General features: G+C 40.5%; 1 protein-coding gene across 1 annotated transcript in view; it reads right to left on the reverse strand.

Annotated features, from left to right (window-relative positions):
- Positions 1–17,734: 17,734 nt before the first annotated feature.
- s1pr2.S (sphingosine-1-phosphate receptor 2 S homeolog) overlaps positions 17,735–20,773 on the reverse strand; it is a 39,550-nt gene continuing 36,511 nt past the window's right edge. Inside the window, exon 3 of the mRNA XM_018256278.2 lies at positions 17,735–20,746. Coding sequence (XP_018111767.1) covers positions 19,562–20,611 — 1,050 coding nt within the window. The 5' untranslated portion in view covers positions 20,612–20,746 and the 3' untranslated portion in view covers positions 17,735–19,561. The remainder of the gene's footprint in view (positions 20,747–20,773) is intronic.

Below are 20,773 nucleotides of genomic sequence, written 5' to 3' on the forward strand. Positions count from 1 at the left end.
GTCTATGTGACCACCTATGATCCGCACTCTACCTTTAGTAAAAAAACGATACTACAACATTAGCCTATCCTACAAAGGGATAAAACCTTTGGTAGACTGATAACAAACCCCTCTTTAGCTTTAAAAAAGGAAAAAGTATAGCAAATGGGATTATTAGAACAGATTTGAAAAACCGGGTACAGAAACCAATATGCAGTAAAAAGGGCACCTATCCCTGTTACCATTGTGGGCATTGCAATGGGGTAATTAAAGGGGAAGTATGCCAACACCCCACCCTGGGTTATGACATCAAACTAAAACAATTCGCGACTTGTAATACAAAAGGCGTTGTATAATTGCTTAAATGCCTGTGTGGTCTCGGTTATGTTTGCCAGACTTCCAGAGCATTTAAAACCCGAGTGAATAAACATAAGAGTACAATAATACATTTTAAACCCGAAGCTAAAGGGGAGAATGTCACTATTGGCCGAAAAAAGGAGAAAGAGAATTTTTTTTTTTAAAAAAAAAAAGAGACGTTATTAGCAAAACATTTTTATGAAGCTAAACATAACATTGCACAAGTCAGATGGCAAATCCTGGAATTAATATCCTATATAATAAAGTTGAAGTGTCTCTGCGTCCAGTCCCTGTGTCCGTGGGATTGCGCTACTGCGCATGTGCCCCACGGACCGTCTCTGGCGAATGTTCTAGCGCCCGTTAATTTAACGGGCTTAATGTCTAGTACAGAGATATAGGTGTTGTAGATAAAAGGTCTTTATTAAGACGGGAGGCTTTATGGATTTGGCAGTTAAAAACACTCACTCCCAGGGGCCTCAATGAGAATTTTAGCTTTACGTGTTTCTTGTGAAAGTCAGATTTTAACCCTTCTTCCCTCCGTTTTTTCTTTTTTGACCTTTTTTGCACAGATAAGAACAACCGAGTGGGTTTTGATTGTTGGGTTTAAATGGGTCTGTGCACTTTGAATTGTATCCTGATGAAGGGAGGTTCCACCCGAAATGTTGAATTACTGGTGGCATAATAAAAGGGGTATATTCCCCGACTGCATTCAATTGAGTGTGTGCGGATCTGCTTCCAAACAATTGCAGCACCAGGAGTAAGAAAGCATTAGGTACCATGTCAATTTAAAATTATTTTATAGCCAGATACATTCCCTTTTGAGGCCAGGCTATAGTATCCGTAATATCTAGGTAATTGCGTCAGATTTTTAATTGTTCCAGTTTTATAGCATACTGTATCTACAGCAGAAAAAAAATCAACATACCTGTAAATAGTAACTTACTTGTAACAAATTGTTTTCTGAAAGTAATCTTTTAAGTGCCACAGAATGAAGAATTTAACAACCTTTGGATAAACATAAGTAACACATGTAGACACATTTACACTTGCATACATACATTTTAGGGGGATTTCACACATTCACACAGCTCATACATAGACAAACACACAATTTTGTGTATTTTTTTTACTGCATCGAGTTTCTTGTCTGAAAAAATATATCTACGGATAGTGTATTCACCAATCACACAGTGTAATACCTTTTTGTTATTTCAGCGGCAGCTTAATTTCCGTTTTTGATGTTTATGTTGCATTTTAGCCATTTTTGTATCTTTCTGAATAGTTGTTTGGTTTTTTTGTGCCTGTATAACTTTGTTCAAGCAAAAGTATTCAAACTTGGATTCTGACTGCCGATTACACTAGGCAAAGAAATTATTTTAGTGGTTTTATAGAATTTAAGTGAATTTCTTGCATTCTGCATTTTTTTGGTACCTCTAAATGCCACATCATTTGGTATTTTTTTACATATTTGTACTTTCTAAAAACTCAGTGGACCCTGACAACCCGGTCCGACCCTGCTTCTGCGTTAACTGGCCACTATATAAATGTCCAGAAAGTCCTGCACTACACTGAGCCCCAATGAGGGTGGAACTGGTCTGAAGTCGAGGTCTGATCAGCAACTGCTAGTGGGAGAGCAAAACTGAGTTTCCTTCCCAGGATTCCCTCTAATTTTCTTACAGTGAGAGTCACATCACTAAAAATGTTTTGTATGTCCAGAAATATTAGTTTTAGGAAACTATACAAGTCCAAAGTAGATGGCGATATATACACACAGAAATATTAGTTTTAGGAAATGATACAAGTCCCCAGTAGATGGCAATATATACATATAATGCAATATTGGTGAAATTGTGACACACAAGCTTTGTGTAGCTCCCAGCTTTTCATAATGATAAAGCAGAACAGCTGTGGCCACGTTCATAATTATTTTCAGTTATACAGTGAATAAAGTACCCCCTCTTGTAAAATATAAGGATATTAGAAGTTACCGAGGAGTTTCATGACCATATAAAAACACGAGGCCGAAGGCCGAGTGTTTTTATACAGGCCATGGAACTCCGAGGTAACTTCTAATATCCTCATATTTTGCAACTGGGGGTACTTTATTTATTATAATACACAAATTTCAGCGAGTCATGTGACAGAAATGACATCAGAACTCACCGTTTATAACTGATGAGATCAGAACTCACCATTTATAAGGAAATCATTTACAAGATATTCATGGCATTTGTGTATTATAGTCCGATACACTCCCTTTTCAGGTCAGCTATTTAAAGCTATCGTTTCAGTAATATTTAAGTCATTAAACTGCAGTTGCCCCAGATTCCCCAGCGAAATATCTAGAACTTCAAGATAGCGTTGATGCTGTACACAGAATTGTCCTGACACTTAGCACCATTCCTGGATTAGTGCTACACACGCATGGCTTCAGGAATAAAGGGCTTTTACCATTCGTGACAAACACAATCAGGATGTTTCTCATTCAGACTCCCATTTATAACCTCGAGCTGTGACATAACTAATTATACAATTTCTTTTTTGGAGCAATTCAGATCACCTCCATTTTCACGGTAGTGTTATGACATTTGTCCATTTACCCATTGCGTGATATCAGCATATCTCCCCAGTCACATTCTGATGGCATGTTCTGATATTCTTTCTCTGCAGAGTCCATGTGATTAAGTCATTTTAACTTGACAGATGGGGTTTTGGTGCCAAAGACCTTTAAATTTTTATTTAATCTTGCCCCCTGATTTTAGGTCCCTGCTGCTACTGACTCCCTGTAGCTTACCTGCCCCAACCTGTGCCTGTGATAAGATATTCGTGTTTACCGTATGCAAACTTGACCTTTGACCTGATCATAGTTACCCTCCTCTCTCCAATCCCGACTTTAGCCTTTCCTGATGATTCTACTGTTTCCTTTTCATCCACAACTCTGGTTCCGCGAAATGTTTTGCAGATCTTCATACCCCCTGTAGTTTGGCATGGACTGCGAAAGAACATTCTTGCCTGGAGCCAACTGCGCATGGGTGTAACTACAGAGGAAGCAGACCATGTGGCTAAAGATATAAGAAGATATATGTGCCCCATGAGGCCCTAATTCATATACAGTTTCAATATATATTGGTAAAACAGTTTAACCTATAGACATTTTGGGAGCCTGAAAAATAATTTGCTGTGGGGCCCAGTAATTTCTAGGTACACCACTGCAACCGAGGAACCAGATTCTTATTCTGCATGCCATGTCTTCCACATTGTTCAGTTAATGGGCTCCCTGAATTGAGCATCGTATTATACCTCCTGCTTATAAGGACTTTCTGGCTGTGTTCTGCAAACCTTTGTCTGAAAACTTCCCGCTACAACAATAAATGCTTTAAAAGCACGCTCTGGTCTGTTTTCATTTGTCCTCAGGGCCAGAACTAGGGTAAGGCAGAAGAAGCAGCTGCCTAGTGCCCATAGATTTGGGGTAGCTGGGTAGGTATCTCCTGCCTACCCCTAGACCGGACTCACCTGGCACTAGGCTTGCGCAATCCTCGATCCACGCATGCATGAACGAATGACCGACGCTACTGCGCATTCATGCGCGAATGACGGGGAAGTGGGAGTGAGCTGGCCAGCTGGGCTACCTAGGTTTCCCAGCCGGCCTGGCCCGCCTCTGTTTGTCCGATTGGTTTTTCCCCATACACCCTGCCCTCTTGTGGCCTAAACTGTCTTCTCCATACAAGACACAGAAGCCATGAAGAGTATGATCAAGATAACCTGGCCAGTGGTTTAGTGCAGGGGTGCTTCGCCAATGAGGCGAGTTGAGGCTGTTGCCTCAGGCAGCAGCGCCCCACTAGGTACCAGGGGCAGCAAAAATGCTGCTCCTGGTACTTTTAGAGCAAATGTCCGGGGGAGGGGGGCAGCAGCAACTGCTGCTGCCTCAGGCGGCGGAGGGGCCAGGATCGCCACTGGTTTAGTGTGACGTTCTACTGCCACTCCTTCTATGAAGCAAAGTGAGAAGAGCATCAGGCAGCTGTGAGCAGCCATTTTCCAAGGATGGCAAAAAGCTACCTCTGGTGTCTCAGACGGCAGCAGCCCCAGAATTCTTCCTGCTGGGACTCGCAGGCCTGGATTTGTGGAAAGGCCACCTAGGCCCGGGCCTAGGGTGGCAGGATTTTAGGGGGCAGTTTTGGTTCAAAAACACTGGGGATGTGCTGGAGATCCAATCATTTTTTAAATTTCCCATGCGCCAATCCCCATTGCTCCATTCTAGATTATGAAAATTTGCACAAATAAAGGGGAGGGGACAGGGGCGACCGATGGCGGTGGGCCTAGGGGTGCCCACTATGTAAATCTGGCCCTGGGGACTCGTTTCTACTTTGTGAAGAAACTACTGGGTGAATTAGGACCCTGAATTGACTACAGAAGTCCAAACAACATTGCTGTGCTATAACTAAAGACATTCGGTCCCTGGGACCCCTACTTTTGTACCTGGCCCCCTCCCCACTATACAACAGCTTGCTGCAGGGCTTGTGGATCCTTGACTGGGTCGATACAGTAGTCCTTACAACACCGGATGGCCACTAGTAGAGTTTAATGCCTTTTTGGATAATTTTTGCAGTTTAGCAAATTTTTGGTGAAGCAAAACGGGTCAGATTTGTCTATCACTAGTATACTATGCCTTGCGTGTGTATTCACACGCATTCACACATTCTGTTGTGTTACAGCTTGCATCATTCATCAGATTTAAATTACATTAATTTGGTTTCTGTAACTGAAAGTTGAAGGAATCATAACCTTTTAAGTAATTTGACAGTTTTGTATTTGACATGCAGTGCAAATGCCACTTCCTGGACGTGTGTGTGTCTTCCTTTGTAAACATACAGAGGTCATGAAGGCATGACATCACAGCGGTGTTATAACTTGGAAACGTTGCAAAAGATTTAAATTATGAACACTGTATCTTTGTCCCGTGGCATGGAATCTGTTTCAGATATCAATACACGGCTGACCTTGGCCAGCCAAATGTACGTGTATATTCTACATTTCAAGAGGAAGTTGCTTGTAGAACTAATGCTTAATTGTAGATGGATAGCAACACTGAAACTTTATCTAACCCTGTCACGTACTCACTTCCCAGGGCACGTGATTGTGGTTATAGATGATCAGCTGCAGGGGAAGGGGGGGTGTGCCTTACAATCTCTTTCGGTAACTCCTGACCCTGCAAGGATACCTGTTTAATGGCAAGATATTTTCTTGGGATAAAATCGATGTCACATTTTGCTTGAAAAGTTTCTGTTTTAATAGAATAGCCTTTCAGATCTGTTTTTATTTCTGCTTGGCCCTTGTAATACAGGGTTTGTGATTTACAGATGTGAAGCTGATTTAGCACTGATGGAAAAACACTGTGTGCCAGCCAGAATATATTTGAGGCCCTTTTATAGCAAGGAAAAGAACAGTGAATAGTGCTCCCTATGACTGGTGTTGCATGAGGCCTTTTATCCGCTGACTTGTTTACAAGAAAATGCAAATCTACTGCCTTCTGCCCCTAAACCCACAATAAGTATTTGAAATACAGTAACACACTGAAATATGCCCATGCCCGGCAGTTCATGCTAAAGTTGGCACTGATCTTTTTTGTTCAGCGTCGGACTGGGGCCCACTGGGGCCACTACTCCAGGGGCTCCCACACCTCACGGGTCCCCAGGTGCAAACCCCCCCGGGCATACCTTTGGTGGCAGCAATCAGGCCCGCACCGCCCAATCCATAAAAACCCTCAGGCCCCAACCGTAACCACCATGTGGGCCCCCCCGGCGTGTACCCTACTAATCCTCCAGTGCAATCGGGCCCACACCACAGTTTCCACACAAATCTTGAGACAGGGAGTGAGTTTGGCCCGGCGGGGCCCAAAAGAGCCCATTCCATCCCTGTTTTTGTTTAACTTCTTACTAAGGTAATTGGCTCTTTATAATATTGACCTAAAAGGGACCAATGTGATGAACTCATCATATTTCCTCCAAGATCTTCCCCTGTCCCTCAGATATCACTCACCGTAAACAACACCACCTTTCATTCCACCACACAGGCACGCTGCCTAGGAGTCATCTTAGACTCTCATCTGTCTTTTTCACCACACATTCAAACACTTGCAAAATCTTGCCGTATTCAACTGCGCAACATTGCTCGAATACGACCATATCTCAGTTCAGAATCAACTAAAACACTGATTCAGTCTCTCATCATCTCCCACCTTGATCACTGCAACTTACTCCTCACAGGTATTCCAACAAGTCACCTTTCACAACTCCAATCTGTTCTAAACGCGGCCGCTAGACTCATTCATCTATCTCACCGCTCAACATCAGCTGCTCCCATATGTATGTCCCTTCACTGGCTCCCAATCTCCTCTAGAATCAAATTCAAATTACTTACACTCACATTCAAGGCCCTTAATAATGAAACCCCTCCCTATATTTCATCTCTAATCTCCAAATACACTCCTTCACGAAACCTACGCTCTGCTTCTGATCTTCGCCTCACTTCGCCTCACTTCTCCTCTGATCACTTCTGCCCATTCTGGTCTACAAGACTTCTCTCGGGCTTCTGCTTTTCTCTGGAACTCTCTGCCACAAGCTCTCAGACTTTCTCCTTCCTTCCAAACTTTCAAGCGCTCCTTAAAGACCCATCTGTTTAAAGAGGCTTATTCGATGTACCTTAATTAATCATTGCTGTATCAAAAATGACAAAATGTTTAAATAATCCTAATGTCTCAATTGTACCCTAACCTTTTAGTTTGTAAACTCTAATCTCTAGGTCCTTCTAACCCTATTGTATTCTGTAATCCTTGTTTGTTATCCACCATTTATTCCCTGTTTGCTATAACTGCAGTAAAGCACTGCGTATCTTGACAGCGCTATATAAATAAATGATGATGATGATGTCATGTATAATCTCTCTGCTGTGTAATATGTAGGAGCTATAAAATAGGGAATAATAATACCAAATTTGGAAACTTGAGCTTCTGGGAAGTAGCGTGGGCATGGACAAATCTGCATGCTTACGCAGAGAACCCTACACATTCCCACATTTACCCTATCACAACCCAGACATTCTTAAAGGGGTTGTTCGCCTTTAAATTAACTTTTAGTATGACGGAGAGAGTGCTATTCTGAGACAATTTGTAATTGCTTTTCATTTTTTATTATTTGTGGTTTTTGAGTTACTTTGCTTTTTAATCAGCAGCTCTCCAGTTTGCAGGTTCAGCAATCCGGTTACCCTAGCAGCCATGCATTGATATGAATATTAGACTGAGATATGAATAAGAGAGGCCTGAATAGAAAGATGAGTAATAAAAAGCTGCAATAATAATTCATGTGTTGCCTTACAGAGCATGTGTTTATTAGATAGGTTCCGTGACCCCCCATTTGAAAGCTGCAACGAGTCAGAAGAAGGCAAATAATTAAAAAACTATACAAAAGAAAAAACGAAGGTCAGTTGAAAAGTTGCTTAGAATTAGCCTTTCCATAGTTAAGTTAAGTTAAAGGTGAACCACCTCTTTCTTGAGTAAATCTTACACACAGACTGACATCTCAGTAGCCTCAGACTTTAAAAGTCCTCCTTCTGTTTTGTACAGATGGGTCCACCATTCACATTCCAACCCTAAAAGGACAAGCTTCAAGTACAAACTAAAAACATTGCTAACCTGTATGTTTATTATACAGCCCATGTCACTGTCAATATATATCGACAGGTTGCAACACCCGTCTTGGACATTCTGCCAGAACCCTTCCTCTTGTCTCCAGCTTCATGAGGCTATGTTGCTGCCATGTCTGCCAAATTTGATATGTGCAGGGGAGCTGTCCTAGAGGGCTACAGTACCATATGCAAACTATTCTAGCCTATATAATGCATGTCACTATAAGCTTGCCCCCTAGAGCTCTGACTTTGGTCAATCTGTTTGCATGGAGGCATTGCCATGCCATGACTTATGGAGATGTGGTCTACAGTTAGTTCATTTGCATTGCACAACATCTTAAAGGGTTACTGTCATGGGGAAAAAAATATTTTCAAAATGCATCAGTTAATAGTGCTGCTCCAGCAGAACAGATTTTTTTTATATTTAATTTTGAAATCTGACATGGAACTAGACATATTCCTTAAATGAAAAGGATCTAGGGGTCTTTGTAGATAACACGTTGTCTAATTCTGGGCAGTGTCATTCTGTGACTACTAAAGCAAATAAAGTTCTGTCTTGCATAAAAAAGGGCATTAACTCAAGGGATGAAAACATAATTATGCCTCTTTATAGGTCCCTGGTGAGGCCTCATCTGGAGTATGGGGGCAGTTTTGGACTCCAGTCCTTAAGAGGGATATAAATGAGCTGGAGAGAGTGCAGAGACGTGCAACTAAATTGGTTAGAGGGACGGAAGACTTAAATTATGAGGGTAGACTGTCAAGGTTGGGGTTGTTTTCTCTGGAAAAAAGGCGCTTGCGAGGGGACATGATTACACTTTACAAGTACATTAGAGGACATTATAGACAAATGGCAGGGGACCTTTTTACCCATAAAGTGGATCACCGTACCAGAGGCCTCCCCTTCAGACTAGAAGAAAAGAACTTTCATTTGAAGCAACGTAGAGGGTTCTTCACAGTCAGGACAGTGAGGTTGTGGAATGCACTGCCGGGTGATGTTGTGATGCTGATTCAGTTAATGACTATAAGAGGGACTTGGATGATTTCTTGGACAGACATAATATCAAAGGCTATTGTGATACTAAACTCTATAGTTAGTATAGGTATGGGTATATAGAATTTTAATTAAAAGTAGGGAGGGGTGTGTGTATGGATGCTGGGTTTTCATTTGGAGGGGTTGAACTTGATGAACTTTGTCTTTTTTCAACCCAATTTAACTATGTAACTATGTAACTATATTGTCAGTTTCCCAGCTGCCTCGATTCATGTGACTTGTGCTCTGATAAACTTCAGTCACTCTTTACTGCTGTACTGCAAGTTGGAGTGATTTCACAACTCCCTCCCCCCCCCCCAGCAGCCTAACAACAGAACAATTGGAACAACAGCCTGCCAGAAAGCAGTTCCCTCCTAAAGTGCTGGCTCTTTCTGAAAGCACATGACCATCAAAATGACCTGAGATGCACCTACACACCAATATTACACCTAAATAAATACATTTGCGGGTTCAGAAATGAAATTTTATATTGTAGAGTAAATTATTTGCAGTGTAAACATTGTAATTTATATAAAAAAAAAAAAACTACATCGTAAAAATCATGACAGAATTCCTTTAACTATAAAACGTGATATTCTCTTCAGTTTTACAGCTGGTAACGATTTCATTTTTTGCTTAATTTTCCTGTTGATGTTGAGCTCATTAAACTTTGATCCTAAAAGTGCTCCTCTCCCCTCCTTGTATCTGCCCATGGCAATTTACCATTGCCTAAGCTTCACTAAATGTAATCAGATGTTTTATTCCTAGAGCCAAAAATAACTTATTGTCTAAATTGTATCAATTCTTCGACTATCACATCAGTAAACATTGCATTCTTTCCAGGCAGACCTAACGGCACAAATCTCCTTCTGAATGTTACTCTTTTAGCATTTTAAAAAATCCTGCTTCATCCCATCTTCATTATTCCTATAAACAGGCAGATAAATGCAACATATTCAGACACTGGGATGGGGTGTCGATTTGAATATTCCAAATACCAATACACTTATTACTGGGGTGGTCACGGTAAAATGTCACCAAAAAAATGTGCTGGATTTTTTTTGCATGAACCTTATTGTCTAGATACTTTGTCTGCTCTTGGAAAATGCAGCAAAACTTGCGTGACTTGTGGTGTCATCATTCAGTGCTTACACAAAAACATATCACATTCACTATCCGTTTGTCATCTTGTGGCATATTTTGACAGCATTCCTCATTTGAGATCTCTCTGTCTGTCACCTTGCCCTGGAAAAAAAAGGCTACATTTATATGTGGTTTCTTTCAGTCTATGTCACTGTCTCTACATAGTGAAATGTACCGCACCTCCTCACCATCTCCTGCCTGGTGGTGATGTCTCTACATGTCACATGAACTGGGGGGAACCTAAATGGAAAATTTTCAAACCTTATACATGGTGCACAGATGTTAGTCAAGGTGGTTTGGCCAGCAGAAATCTTATTTTTGCACAATTTTATTGATCCATATACGACCAGTAGTGAAGCAAAACTGGACAGATTCACTCATCACTAATGGCCTGCCGCTACTTTCTATAGGTTTCCTTTCTATAAGTAGGGTTGCCACCCTTTGGTTGCCACCTGGCCTGTATTTTACCAGCTTGGCTGGTAAAAATGATGGTTGATCCCAATGTTATTAATAGGGAAAAAAGATAAATATATAGGAATGCCAGTATTTTCTTCTAGAAAAGGTGGCAACCCTACCCTTACCAGACGATGCCGAATTAGTGACGAGACAGGGTGAAAGTGGTAATGGGCAGGGTGGAGTGGGAAACAGATCGGTGGCAGGTTGGAGGCAGAACAACAAGGGGTTACAAACCTACCTGCAAGTACATTGTGGTTAAATGTGTGAGGGTAAGGTCACACTGCTATTTCGGGAGATTAGTCGCCCAGCGACAAATCGATTTTTCTTCGTTTTCAGAAGTCGCATAAAGTGAGGGAACTTCTGGTGACTTCGGAAAGCCTAATCAATCCGACCCACCGGCGATTTACATTCTAGCCGGCAGGAAGGCAATTCAGGGAGATTAGTCGCTCGATGAAGTGATTTGTCGCTGGGCGAATAATCTCCCGAAACAGCAGCGTGTGCCCTGGCCCTGGCTGTTTTTTGCCAGCTAGACCAGGAAAGTAACAGCCATCATCAACCCAACCCTTGACTTGCTTGTATCCGAACATCTTACCAGTAAATGCAACTTGTTCATTGGTTGCCATGGGCTACTAGATCAGCATCAAACTGTGCACTTTTTTACCAACGTTTCAACTTTTGAAATTCACATATTTACCATGCTTCAAGTTTGACCAAAAAAGTTGCAAATTTGAATTCAAGTTTAGCAGATTTCCTAGATATTTAGTGCAACTGTTTTTTTTCCCCACCTTTATTTGTACAAAAATGTGTGTTTCAGACATTTGTTTCAAGTATGCCGAGAAGCGATGCTCCAAGTGAAAATACTGATCATGCTAGGCAATGTTTTTTCATCAATGTCATCAATAGCATTACAACAATGTTCCCTGGAGAAAAAAAGTGAAAAGGGTCAGGAATGTATTTATGAATTTTAATAAATCTACCTGTAAATGTCAGTCTGTCACAATGTGGTTGGTGCCGTGAATTAGAGATCGCCTGTGAGACTCGTGAGAGAGCAACAACAGCTTTTCTTATCCCAGTGTTTCCTCTATCTGTGCTGCACTGCATGCTCTGCTGAGTTTAGGTAATTGCTAAATTAATTTAGCAATTACAAACATATTATTATGCTGATGGCCGCAGTTCCAGACGTGTAAAGAGAATGAGTCACAGCAAACCAGAAAACCATCTGCTTACATTGACAGGGGCTATTTATTATGTGGAGGAACACTGTTACAACATCCCTCTTTAATTAGAATTTAGTCTGATTTTGTTAATCCTGACCCTGACAAGACTCCCAGGAAGTAGAATTGTGCGTGCCCAGAGACACACAAGTAACTGCAGTTAAAGAAACATCCAAAGGCTGGAAGGATGGAAAAAGTCTGAGTTCAAAAATACTAAATCTCAGACCTGCCAAGGTTGTATATACTGTAAGTCAATGGGAGAGGTCGCTATACTATGTGAAAGTTTCTGTGGTCTTCGCTGGCATTAGCCCGAAAATCTGACTTTTTCAGACAAAATTCCAAATAATTAGGACTTTTCGGGGGGAAAAGCCTGAAAAAATATATTTTATAGAGTTTTTCCCTATCCGATTACATTGTGCTTTTTTTTAATAATAAATAAGGTCAAATCGTGAATTCTAGTCTTTTTTTAATAAAATAATCTGAAAAATTCATATTTTGATAAATAACCCTCTGTGTGGCTTTTCTTGGTCATTCCTGGATCTCATCAATTGTAAAGGGGATGCATAGTCATCCTGTTAAGTTCAGGGATTCTGTTCTGACTGACCTTAATAACTATACTTCCCTTACCACTTACTGAATGTAATAACTATACTTCCCTTACCACTTACTGAATGTAATAACTATACTTCCCTTACCACTTACTGAATGTAATAACTATACTTCCCTTACTACTGACTGAAACTATTAACTATACTTCCCTTACTACTGACTGAAACTATTAACTATACTTCCCTTACTACCAACTGAACTTAATAACTATACTTCCATTACTACTGACTGAAACTAATGACTATACTTCCCTTACTACTTACTGATCATAACTATACTTCCCTTACTACTCACTGATCATAATAACTATACTTCCCTTACTACTGACTGAAACTAATGACTATACTTCCCTTACTACTTACTGATCATAATAACTATACTTCCCTTACTACTGACTGAAACTAATAACTATACTTCCCTTACTACTGACTGAAACTAATGACTATATTTCCCTTACTACTGACTGAAACTAATAACTATACTTCCCTTACTACTGACTGAAACTAATGACTATACTTCCCTTACTACTGACTGAAACTAATAACTATACTTCCCTTACTACTGACTGAAACTAATGACTATATTTCCCTTACTACTGACTGAAACTAATAACTATACTTCCCTTACTACTGACTGAAACTAATAACTATACTTCCCTTACTACTGACTGAAACTAATGACTATACTTCCCTTACTACTGACAAAATTCCATGGCAGCAATTCACGCATGAGCATGCATCAGCCATGTAAGCTTACTGACCCTTCCCCCAATATACCCCTTCCCTACCCCTAATCTGCCCATGAAGTCATCAGTCCACCCCATGACATCACTGCCCCCCTATCAGGCCAGTAATATTAGGTAAGGGCAATTTGTGCATTTTCCCGACATTGTCAGTGTGTATATCGAATTATTTCTTGTAAAAACATATTTAGCATATTTCCTGTTCTTCTTTGTAGAAAAGAGGAAACTGCCAATAGACAGACAGCATATTTCCAGTACTACAGGTAAGGTCTTTAACAGCTAGAAACTCTTTTTTGTCCTATGTACCAATAGGCAGATTTGCAAAGCACAGCTCTTTTTTGCTCCCACCCCGTGTATCTTTGTATTTTGTTTATAAGCACCCCGCTCATCTTCGGTGATAAATAACGCATATTACTCTGTGGATTTACAAAAAGCAAAAGTTTAATACTTTGTCTATGAAGACATTTATACACAGTACAAATAACACACATATTGCTGCACCATATATGGACGCATAACATTTTCACAAAATAGAAAGTTGTAGTGTATTTTGAATGAGCTATTTAAAAATACAAAAACACACCCAAAAAACACAATTTATTATACACCCCCCCCCCCATATACAGGTTTTGCTGGTCATTGCATCCAGGATGACAGTTTAACTTAGACCTAAATGCATGGACACAATAATAACCTTAATGTAATGTGAATTGAGGTGGTCAGACAAGGGCTAATTCCTAAGTCTAATTGACACATACTGGATATTTTAAAGGAACAGTAACTCCAAAAAAGTAATGACAATATAAAGTAGTGTTGCCCTGTGCTGCTACGACTGGTGTGTTTGATCCAGAAACTCTACTATAGTTTATATAAACAAGCTGCTGTGTAGCCATGGGGGCAGCCATTCAAGCACAGGATACACAGTAGATAACAGATAAGTACTACTATAGTTTATATAAACAAGCTGCTGTGTAGCCATGGGGCAGCCATTCAAGCACAGGATACACAGTAGATAACAGATAAGTACTACTATAGTTTATATAAACAAGCTGCTGTGTAGCCATGGGGGCAGCCATTCAAGCACAGGATACACAGTAGATAACAGATAAGTACTACTATAGTTTATATAAACAAGCTGCTGTGTAGCCATGGGGGCAGCCATTCAAGCACAGTATACACAGTAGATAACAGATAAGTACTACTATAGTTTATATAAACAAGCTGCTGTGTAGCCATGGGGGCAGCCATTCAAGCACAGGATATACAGCAGATAACAGATAAGCTCTGTAGAATACAATGGGATTCTTCAGACCTTATCGGTTATCTACTGTATATCCTTTGCTTGAATGGCTGTCCCAGCAGTTTGTTTATATAAACTATAGTAGTACTTATCTGTTATCTACTGTGTATCCTGTGCTTGAATGGCTGCCCCCATGGCTACACAGCAGCTTGTTTATATAAACTATAGTAGTACTTATCTGTTATCTACTGTGTATCCTGTGCTTGAATGGCTGCTCCCATGGCTACACAGCAGCTTGTTTATATAAACTATAGTAGAGTATCTGAAGCAAACACATCAGTTTTACCAGCACAGGGCAACACTACATTATATTGTCATACCCAGTGGCGGAACTACCGGGGGAGCAGGGGGTGAGAGCGGGTCAGGGCCCGCACCCCCTCAGAGCCCCCTTGCAGCTCGCGCGCCTCTGAAATCCGGGCTGAAAATCACGTACGGAGGGGGGCGGGGGCCCGGCTGCATGTCCCGCACCAGGGCCGCCCCCCTCTAGTTACATTACTGGTCATACCTTTAAAACAATTTAATTTTTTGGTGTTACTGGTTCTTTAAGCACGTTGATGGGGACATTGCACTATGATCTTTCGGCCAATGGGCTAACAATGGCAGCGGAAGTGTCAGGAGGCAATGGCAACAAAGATTATCTGTCTGGATAGACTGATGGCAGGATCATCTCTTGAAACTGCAAGATATAGCCGCAACTTGAGCCAAACCAAGCCCCCTTGTATGTCCACCTTTATTATACAACATATATGTGTTAGCAGAGTACCATAGAGACACTGAAATATTAGTACCATAAAATGCTATTGAAATGTGATACAGCGTACCATTTGTAATACTGGCATGAGCACACACCTGTCTGTTCCATGTATAAACTATAACCAGCACCAGATATTTACCTGTCACATTGTTCGTACAATATCATTTCCTTACGAAAGAAGAAAACAGAGACGTCCAATGACCAGAGAAATAACCTCCTTGTTTAATGGGTGAAAGAGAATCAGACTGGAGTGGTTAGTATGGGCAACAGGTAAAAACATCTCATTAACTGTGCTTTACACTAAGACTCCTCTGTCTATTATCAAGCAGAAGTGTTACTTATATACCTATGTATGTTACAATATACTGGTTTTCTCCTCAGCATTATAGCTTAGAGCTTTGTGCATAGGGAAGACTTTCATGTTGTCAGCATGTTCTGTTATAGCCACTGACACAGAAATAAATACTGATTGTCTGACGAATCCTGAAACTATCTTTTGGAATACTATATGTTCCTTACAGAGACAAAAAAGCCATCAGTGCCTCCATTAGTAACAAGACACCCACATTTCTGTAATACTGGTATTATCCAATTCCAAAGCAGTCCTATGTTTCTAGAGATTCTCTGCCTATTCCAGTACAAGAGAAAAGCGTGTATGAGCCCAGCTTACAAGTCTATGGGTTTTTTTTTTTGAGGCCAAGCTACTTATTCGACTACTCAGCACTTTGTACCCACATGGCTAACACATTTATAATGGGCAAGCTGCATGCATGGATAACTCAAAGCAACTCCGGATTTATAAACCTGTACCTTTCACATTTCTATTGATTTCCATGCCCTCTGCAGCCCCTCTCAGTTACAATGTGCCAAGCAGCCTTTGGTGCCTGACCCCAATAATTTGGCTTCCAAGAGCTTTTCAGTCCCTTAGTCAGTGATTTGCAAAAACATAAGGCTGATACTATCTGAGACATACATGCAAGTGAGATTTATTACAAAGTTTTTCTTCCTAGTAATACTGATTTAGAAATAGAATGCAAATGAGGCAGATGATTTGGATAAAGTGCTTCTGATTAAATCAGTTTCACAATGTTTTCAGGGTCTTTTGTGTCCTTCCTGAGCCTGCCGTGATAAAATACTCATGCTCATCTGTGCCCCGCTGCTACTGAGTACACTAAAACTGCATCTGTCGGTTGAAAGCCTTTGGGGGGCAGCTGGGTAAAGAAAAGTTAAAGTACCAATTCAAAAACTTGTGGTGTAGCTATGATTAGCCATGAACCACAGGGCTCCCTTGGGTGCAGTTTCTCTGGCCATAGTGAAAGAGGGTTAATGCTTTTTTCAAATAAACTTATTTAAAAAGTAGATTTAGGAGCATCAGGAGCAGATTTGGTAAGTATTTGTTTATTATAGCGTGTTTTTGTCCCTTGCAGATTCACTTCCTTGAGGCATGGGAATATTCCCACAGGAAGCAAAAGGGTCAGGTCATAATATACTTTAGGTCGATCCATGATAAACAAAACTATTTTTTTTTTTTTTTTTAGTTAGTGGAGAATCAAGCTAAGATCTCAAAACTGATCTATAATTGTGCTTCAGCCAAGGGCTTGGGTAAATAGGGGCCCACGGTGCCAGATATTTAGATAGACTTCAATGTCATTCCTAACATTCTCAGTAAATAGCAATGATGCGAGAGCATGCTTATTTTAACATCTTTTCTCAAAAAGGAAAAATAAATGATGTAAATAATGGGAAACTAATGCTATTCCTAAGATTTTGTACCATTTATTCATGCATTTGTATATACAGGTATGAGACCTGTTGTCCAGAATTCTCAGGTTTTCAGGATAACGAATCTTTCTGTAATTTGATTCTTTATACCTTTAAAGAAGAAACAAACCTTTTACCAAAAAACAGCCCTACCCCCAACCCACGTAGACCCCCCCTCCCTCCCCACCAGTCTAGCTGCACCCCTGGGGAAATGCCCCTAACTTTTTACTTACCCCTTGGTGCAGAGTCACAGCATCCGATTTCGCCCCAGCCATCTTCCGGGTCTTCGTTAAGCTGAGATGGAGAACGGCGAAGCGGCACATGTGCAGTTGGAGAAATTTACCAGTTTGCGACAACTGCGCATGCGCCGAAATGGACAGAAATTGTCAAAGCTCCAGAAGAAGACACGAAGACCCGGAAGATGGCTGCTGTGAACTCCGATGTTGTGACTCTGTACTGAGGGGTAAGTAAAAAGTTAGGGGCATTTCCCCGGGGGGGCAGCTAGGGTGGGGGAGGGGGGTCTAAGTGGAGTGGGGGTAGGGGTTTTTTTGGTAACAGGTTTGTTTCTCCTTTAAGTCTACTAAGAAATCATATAAACATTAAATAAACACAATAGGCTGGTTTTGCATCAAATAAGAATTAGTTATATTTTAGTTGGGAGCAAGTACAAGGAACGGTTTTATTATTACAAAGTAAATGATTTCGATAAAATGGAGTCTATGGGAGATGGCCTTCCCGTGAGCTTTCTGGATAATGGGTTTCTGGATAACAGATCCCATAACTGTGCGTGTTTATTGTTCTTTGTTCAATAATGTTTTGGCAATATGGCTGGTTGGCCGTGCAGAATGGAAAGGATCAAACACCTCACTTTAAAGAAATTATACATTACATTTTTGGCTAACTATAGCAAAAACATTTTTTTTTATTTTTACACTGAACTGTTCCTAAAACTTTAACAATTTGTCAGGATTCCCTAAGCTCATAGTTATGAGACCAGTAGCATAAGCAATTTTTCTCTACCTGCATATTTCAGTCTGCAAAAAACATCTATATCCCAGCCCCATGCCTCCTATTATTGACCTAAATGGAAGTCTCCTGTCACCTCTCCTTTATGGGGTGAAATTGGGCAAAAAGAGGCCAACAACCATTGTCACAAGCAGTGACATTCATCTAAATGACTGGAGACACTGGGTGAACTGCTTGCCACCTCCAGCTGAAATTCCCTGGTGGAGAAACATTACATGTGGCATGAGCCTAAGAATATCCCAAACAACCTTGGCAACCTCTGAGCTAAGTTCACTGGTAAACACGATGCTTGAGGTGGCATCCAAATTTCATATATCGTATTACTGCAAAGGTATGGAAGCTGTCACATAAATACTAATGAATGTCACAAGATACTCTACTGAGGAGCAACACAAAATTCACCAAACAGAAGACAGATTTCATCTGGTAAATAGTGAAAATAGTGAAAAATTGCTGGCTTTTGAATCAAATCATAATTCTCTTACAAAATTGTTAAAAAGTGCAACAGTCTGTGCAAGAGCCTTTGTTCTATTTACACATTTTTTGTTGAGAGTTTTAAGGTTTCACATTCCTGTCATCTATGTCTCTTGAGCAGTTGGTGAAGGCAAACAGAAAATGTTACCAAACGTGTACTTACTCGTTTATTACTTTATCCTTAAGGGCATATTGGCTAATGTTTAATTCCCACCGATATCAAATAATCTACAAATGAAGTGCTTTTTAAGTCATTTTCATGAATAAATCCAAGTGAATTTGTGCAAAACCCCATGAATTGTATAATGCAGCTTTTGCTCACGATCACTTTATCTCATTCTTGCGCAAAAACAATAAAAAGCTTTGAATTATTTCATTCTACATCCTAAACTGAGAAATGCTGGTGTATAAACTGTACATGTAGATAGAAATAAAGAATATGTGAAAAGATTAGGGATGCAACTAAATTCATTATTTTTTTTTTTGGATATTGAACCCTCCAAAAAATCAGCCAAATCTGAAACCTATATTCAAACTTCTGATAAATCAAACTTCTGAGTCTCATCTTGTGTGAACAATATATTGTTGCATTTTTTCATCCAGAGCTTTAAAGTCATATGAGGGTTCATATTTGGTTCAGTTCAACACTTGGACAACCCAAATCCTGCAAAAGTGATAGGACACACCCAAGCTGAACCTTATATTTGGTCCATTCCTAGTAAAAATACAAGGATCATTTTCTTATGGCAATGGGATCTGAAAGATATCTCTTTGTTGGCAACAGCAGACCCAGTATCTTCAAGGCATCAAGATCATAAATGGCCCAACTTGGGGTCTTGACTGATGCATATATTCAATATATGTGTACTAAAGAGTTTAGTTTCCCCAAGATTTGGGGAAAAGGAAGGTCCCTACAAATATTTGGCAGTGGGTGCCAGTAACATAGTTACTGCCACTGTTTCTGTCATTTTGCTTCCACCCAAACCATATGCAGTACCTTTACACTATTCATCCCTAAACATGAGACAGCTCTTCATCAAACAAATGTTGTACAGTCCTTCATAATTGGGGATGTAGGCAAGTCGTGTTTTTGTGAGCAACGCTCCAGGGAGCTCGAACTGCGTAGTTTGAGCATACACTTGTCAGGAGTCCTGTTTCTCTGGAAATAATTGAAACAACAAAGCACTCTTAAAAACTCCTTCCTCATGTCTTTGCTTCTTAGGGTATAAATGATTGGGTTCAAGGCAGAGTTTAAAGTGGCCACCCCAAAAAAGTAATTGGCTTTATAAAGTATTGCGCATGATTTTACTTTGCAAGAGACATCCAGAAGGAGGATGATAAATGCCGGCAACCAGCATATTATGAAAACTCCAAGGACAATAGTCACTGTTTTCAGAAGGGCCAGTGTCTGTGGGGCAGCCACTTCTCCATGGCTGGACTTGACAATATAATATATCTGAACATATAATATTACTATGGTTAGAAGTATGATAGTAAAAATTGTGACAACAAAGAGAATATACTTTTTGGAGTATAGAGGAAGAACTGTCGAACACTGCTCCATATTGAAGATGCAATTCCAACCCAAAATAGGCAGTCCTCCAATAACAATTGAGATGATCCAACAAGCAGCAATTAAAAGGACCATCCTACAGTTCCTGTCGCTGCTGTAGACTTCAACCTGCATGATGGCAACCTTCCGTTCAATGGCTATAGCCAGCAGACTTAAAACAGAAGCGCAGAGAGTTGTGAAAGCCGTGCCCTCGCGAATAAACCACTCCACAGGAGTGAGAGTAAAGGTCATATCCCCTGACAACAAAATGTTGGCAATGTAGGCACAGCCGGTGAGGAGATCCGAAAATGCCAAGTTCCCAATAAAAAAGAACATGGCAGAATGGAACTTCTTGTTCCGCAAGACTGAAGTGAGTACAAGCAAGTTCTCCAGGATAATAATGCAGCAGATAATGATGAAGATGATGGAGATCGCATAACGTGATGAGTCTTCCTTCTTGAGATTTTCCTTGACATACTTATAATGTTCCAAAATCTTCCTGGGGTTCAAGTACTCCTGATAGGTGCTGTTCATCCTTGCAGGCCAGGTGGTTCTTGCTAATGCTCTCCCAGTAGCCAGTAGCTGGCAAGTAGGTGGGTATGAGGTCAACAATGCCAAAGCCAAAGGACTCCCTCTCTGCAGTCCATTTCCTTTCTGGTGGAAGATAGCCTGCAAAAATATATATAAGACTTAGTC

Source organism: Xenopus laevis, chromosome 3S (assembly GCF_017654675.1).
Source record: "Xenopus laevis strain J_2021 chromosome 3S, Xenopus_laevis_v10.1, whole genome shotgun sequence".
Classification (NCBI taxonomy): domain Eukaryota; kingdom Metazoa; phylum Chordata; class Amphibia; order Anura; family Pipidae; genus Xenopus; species Xenopus laevis.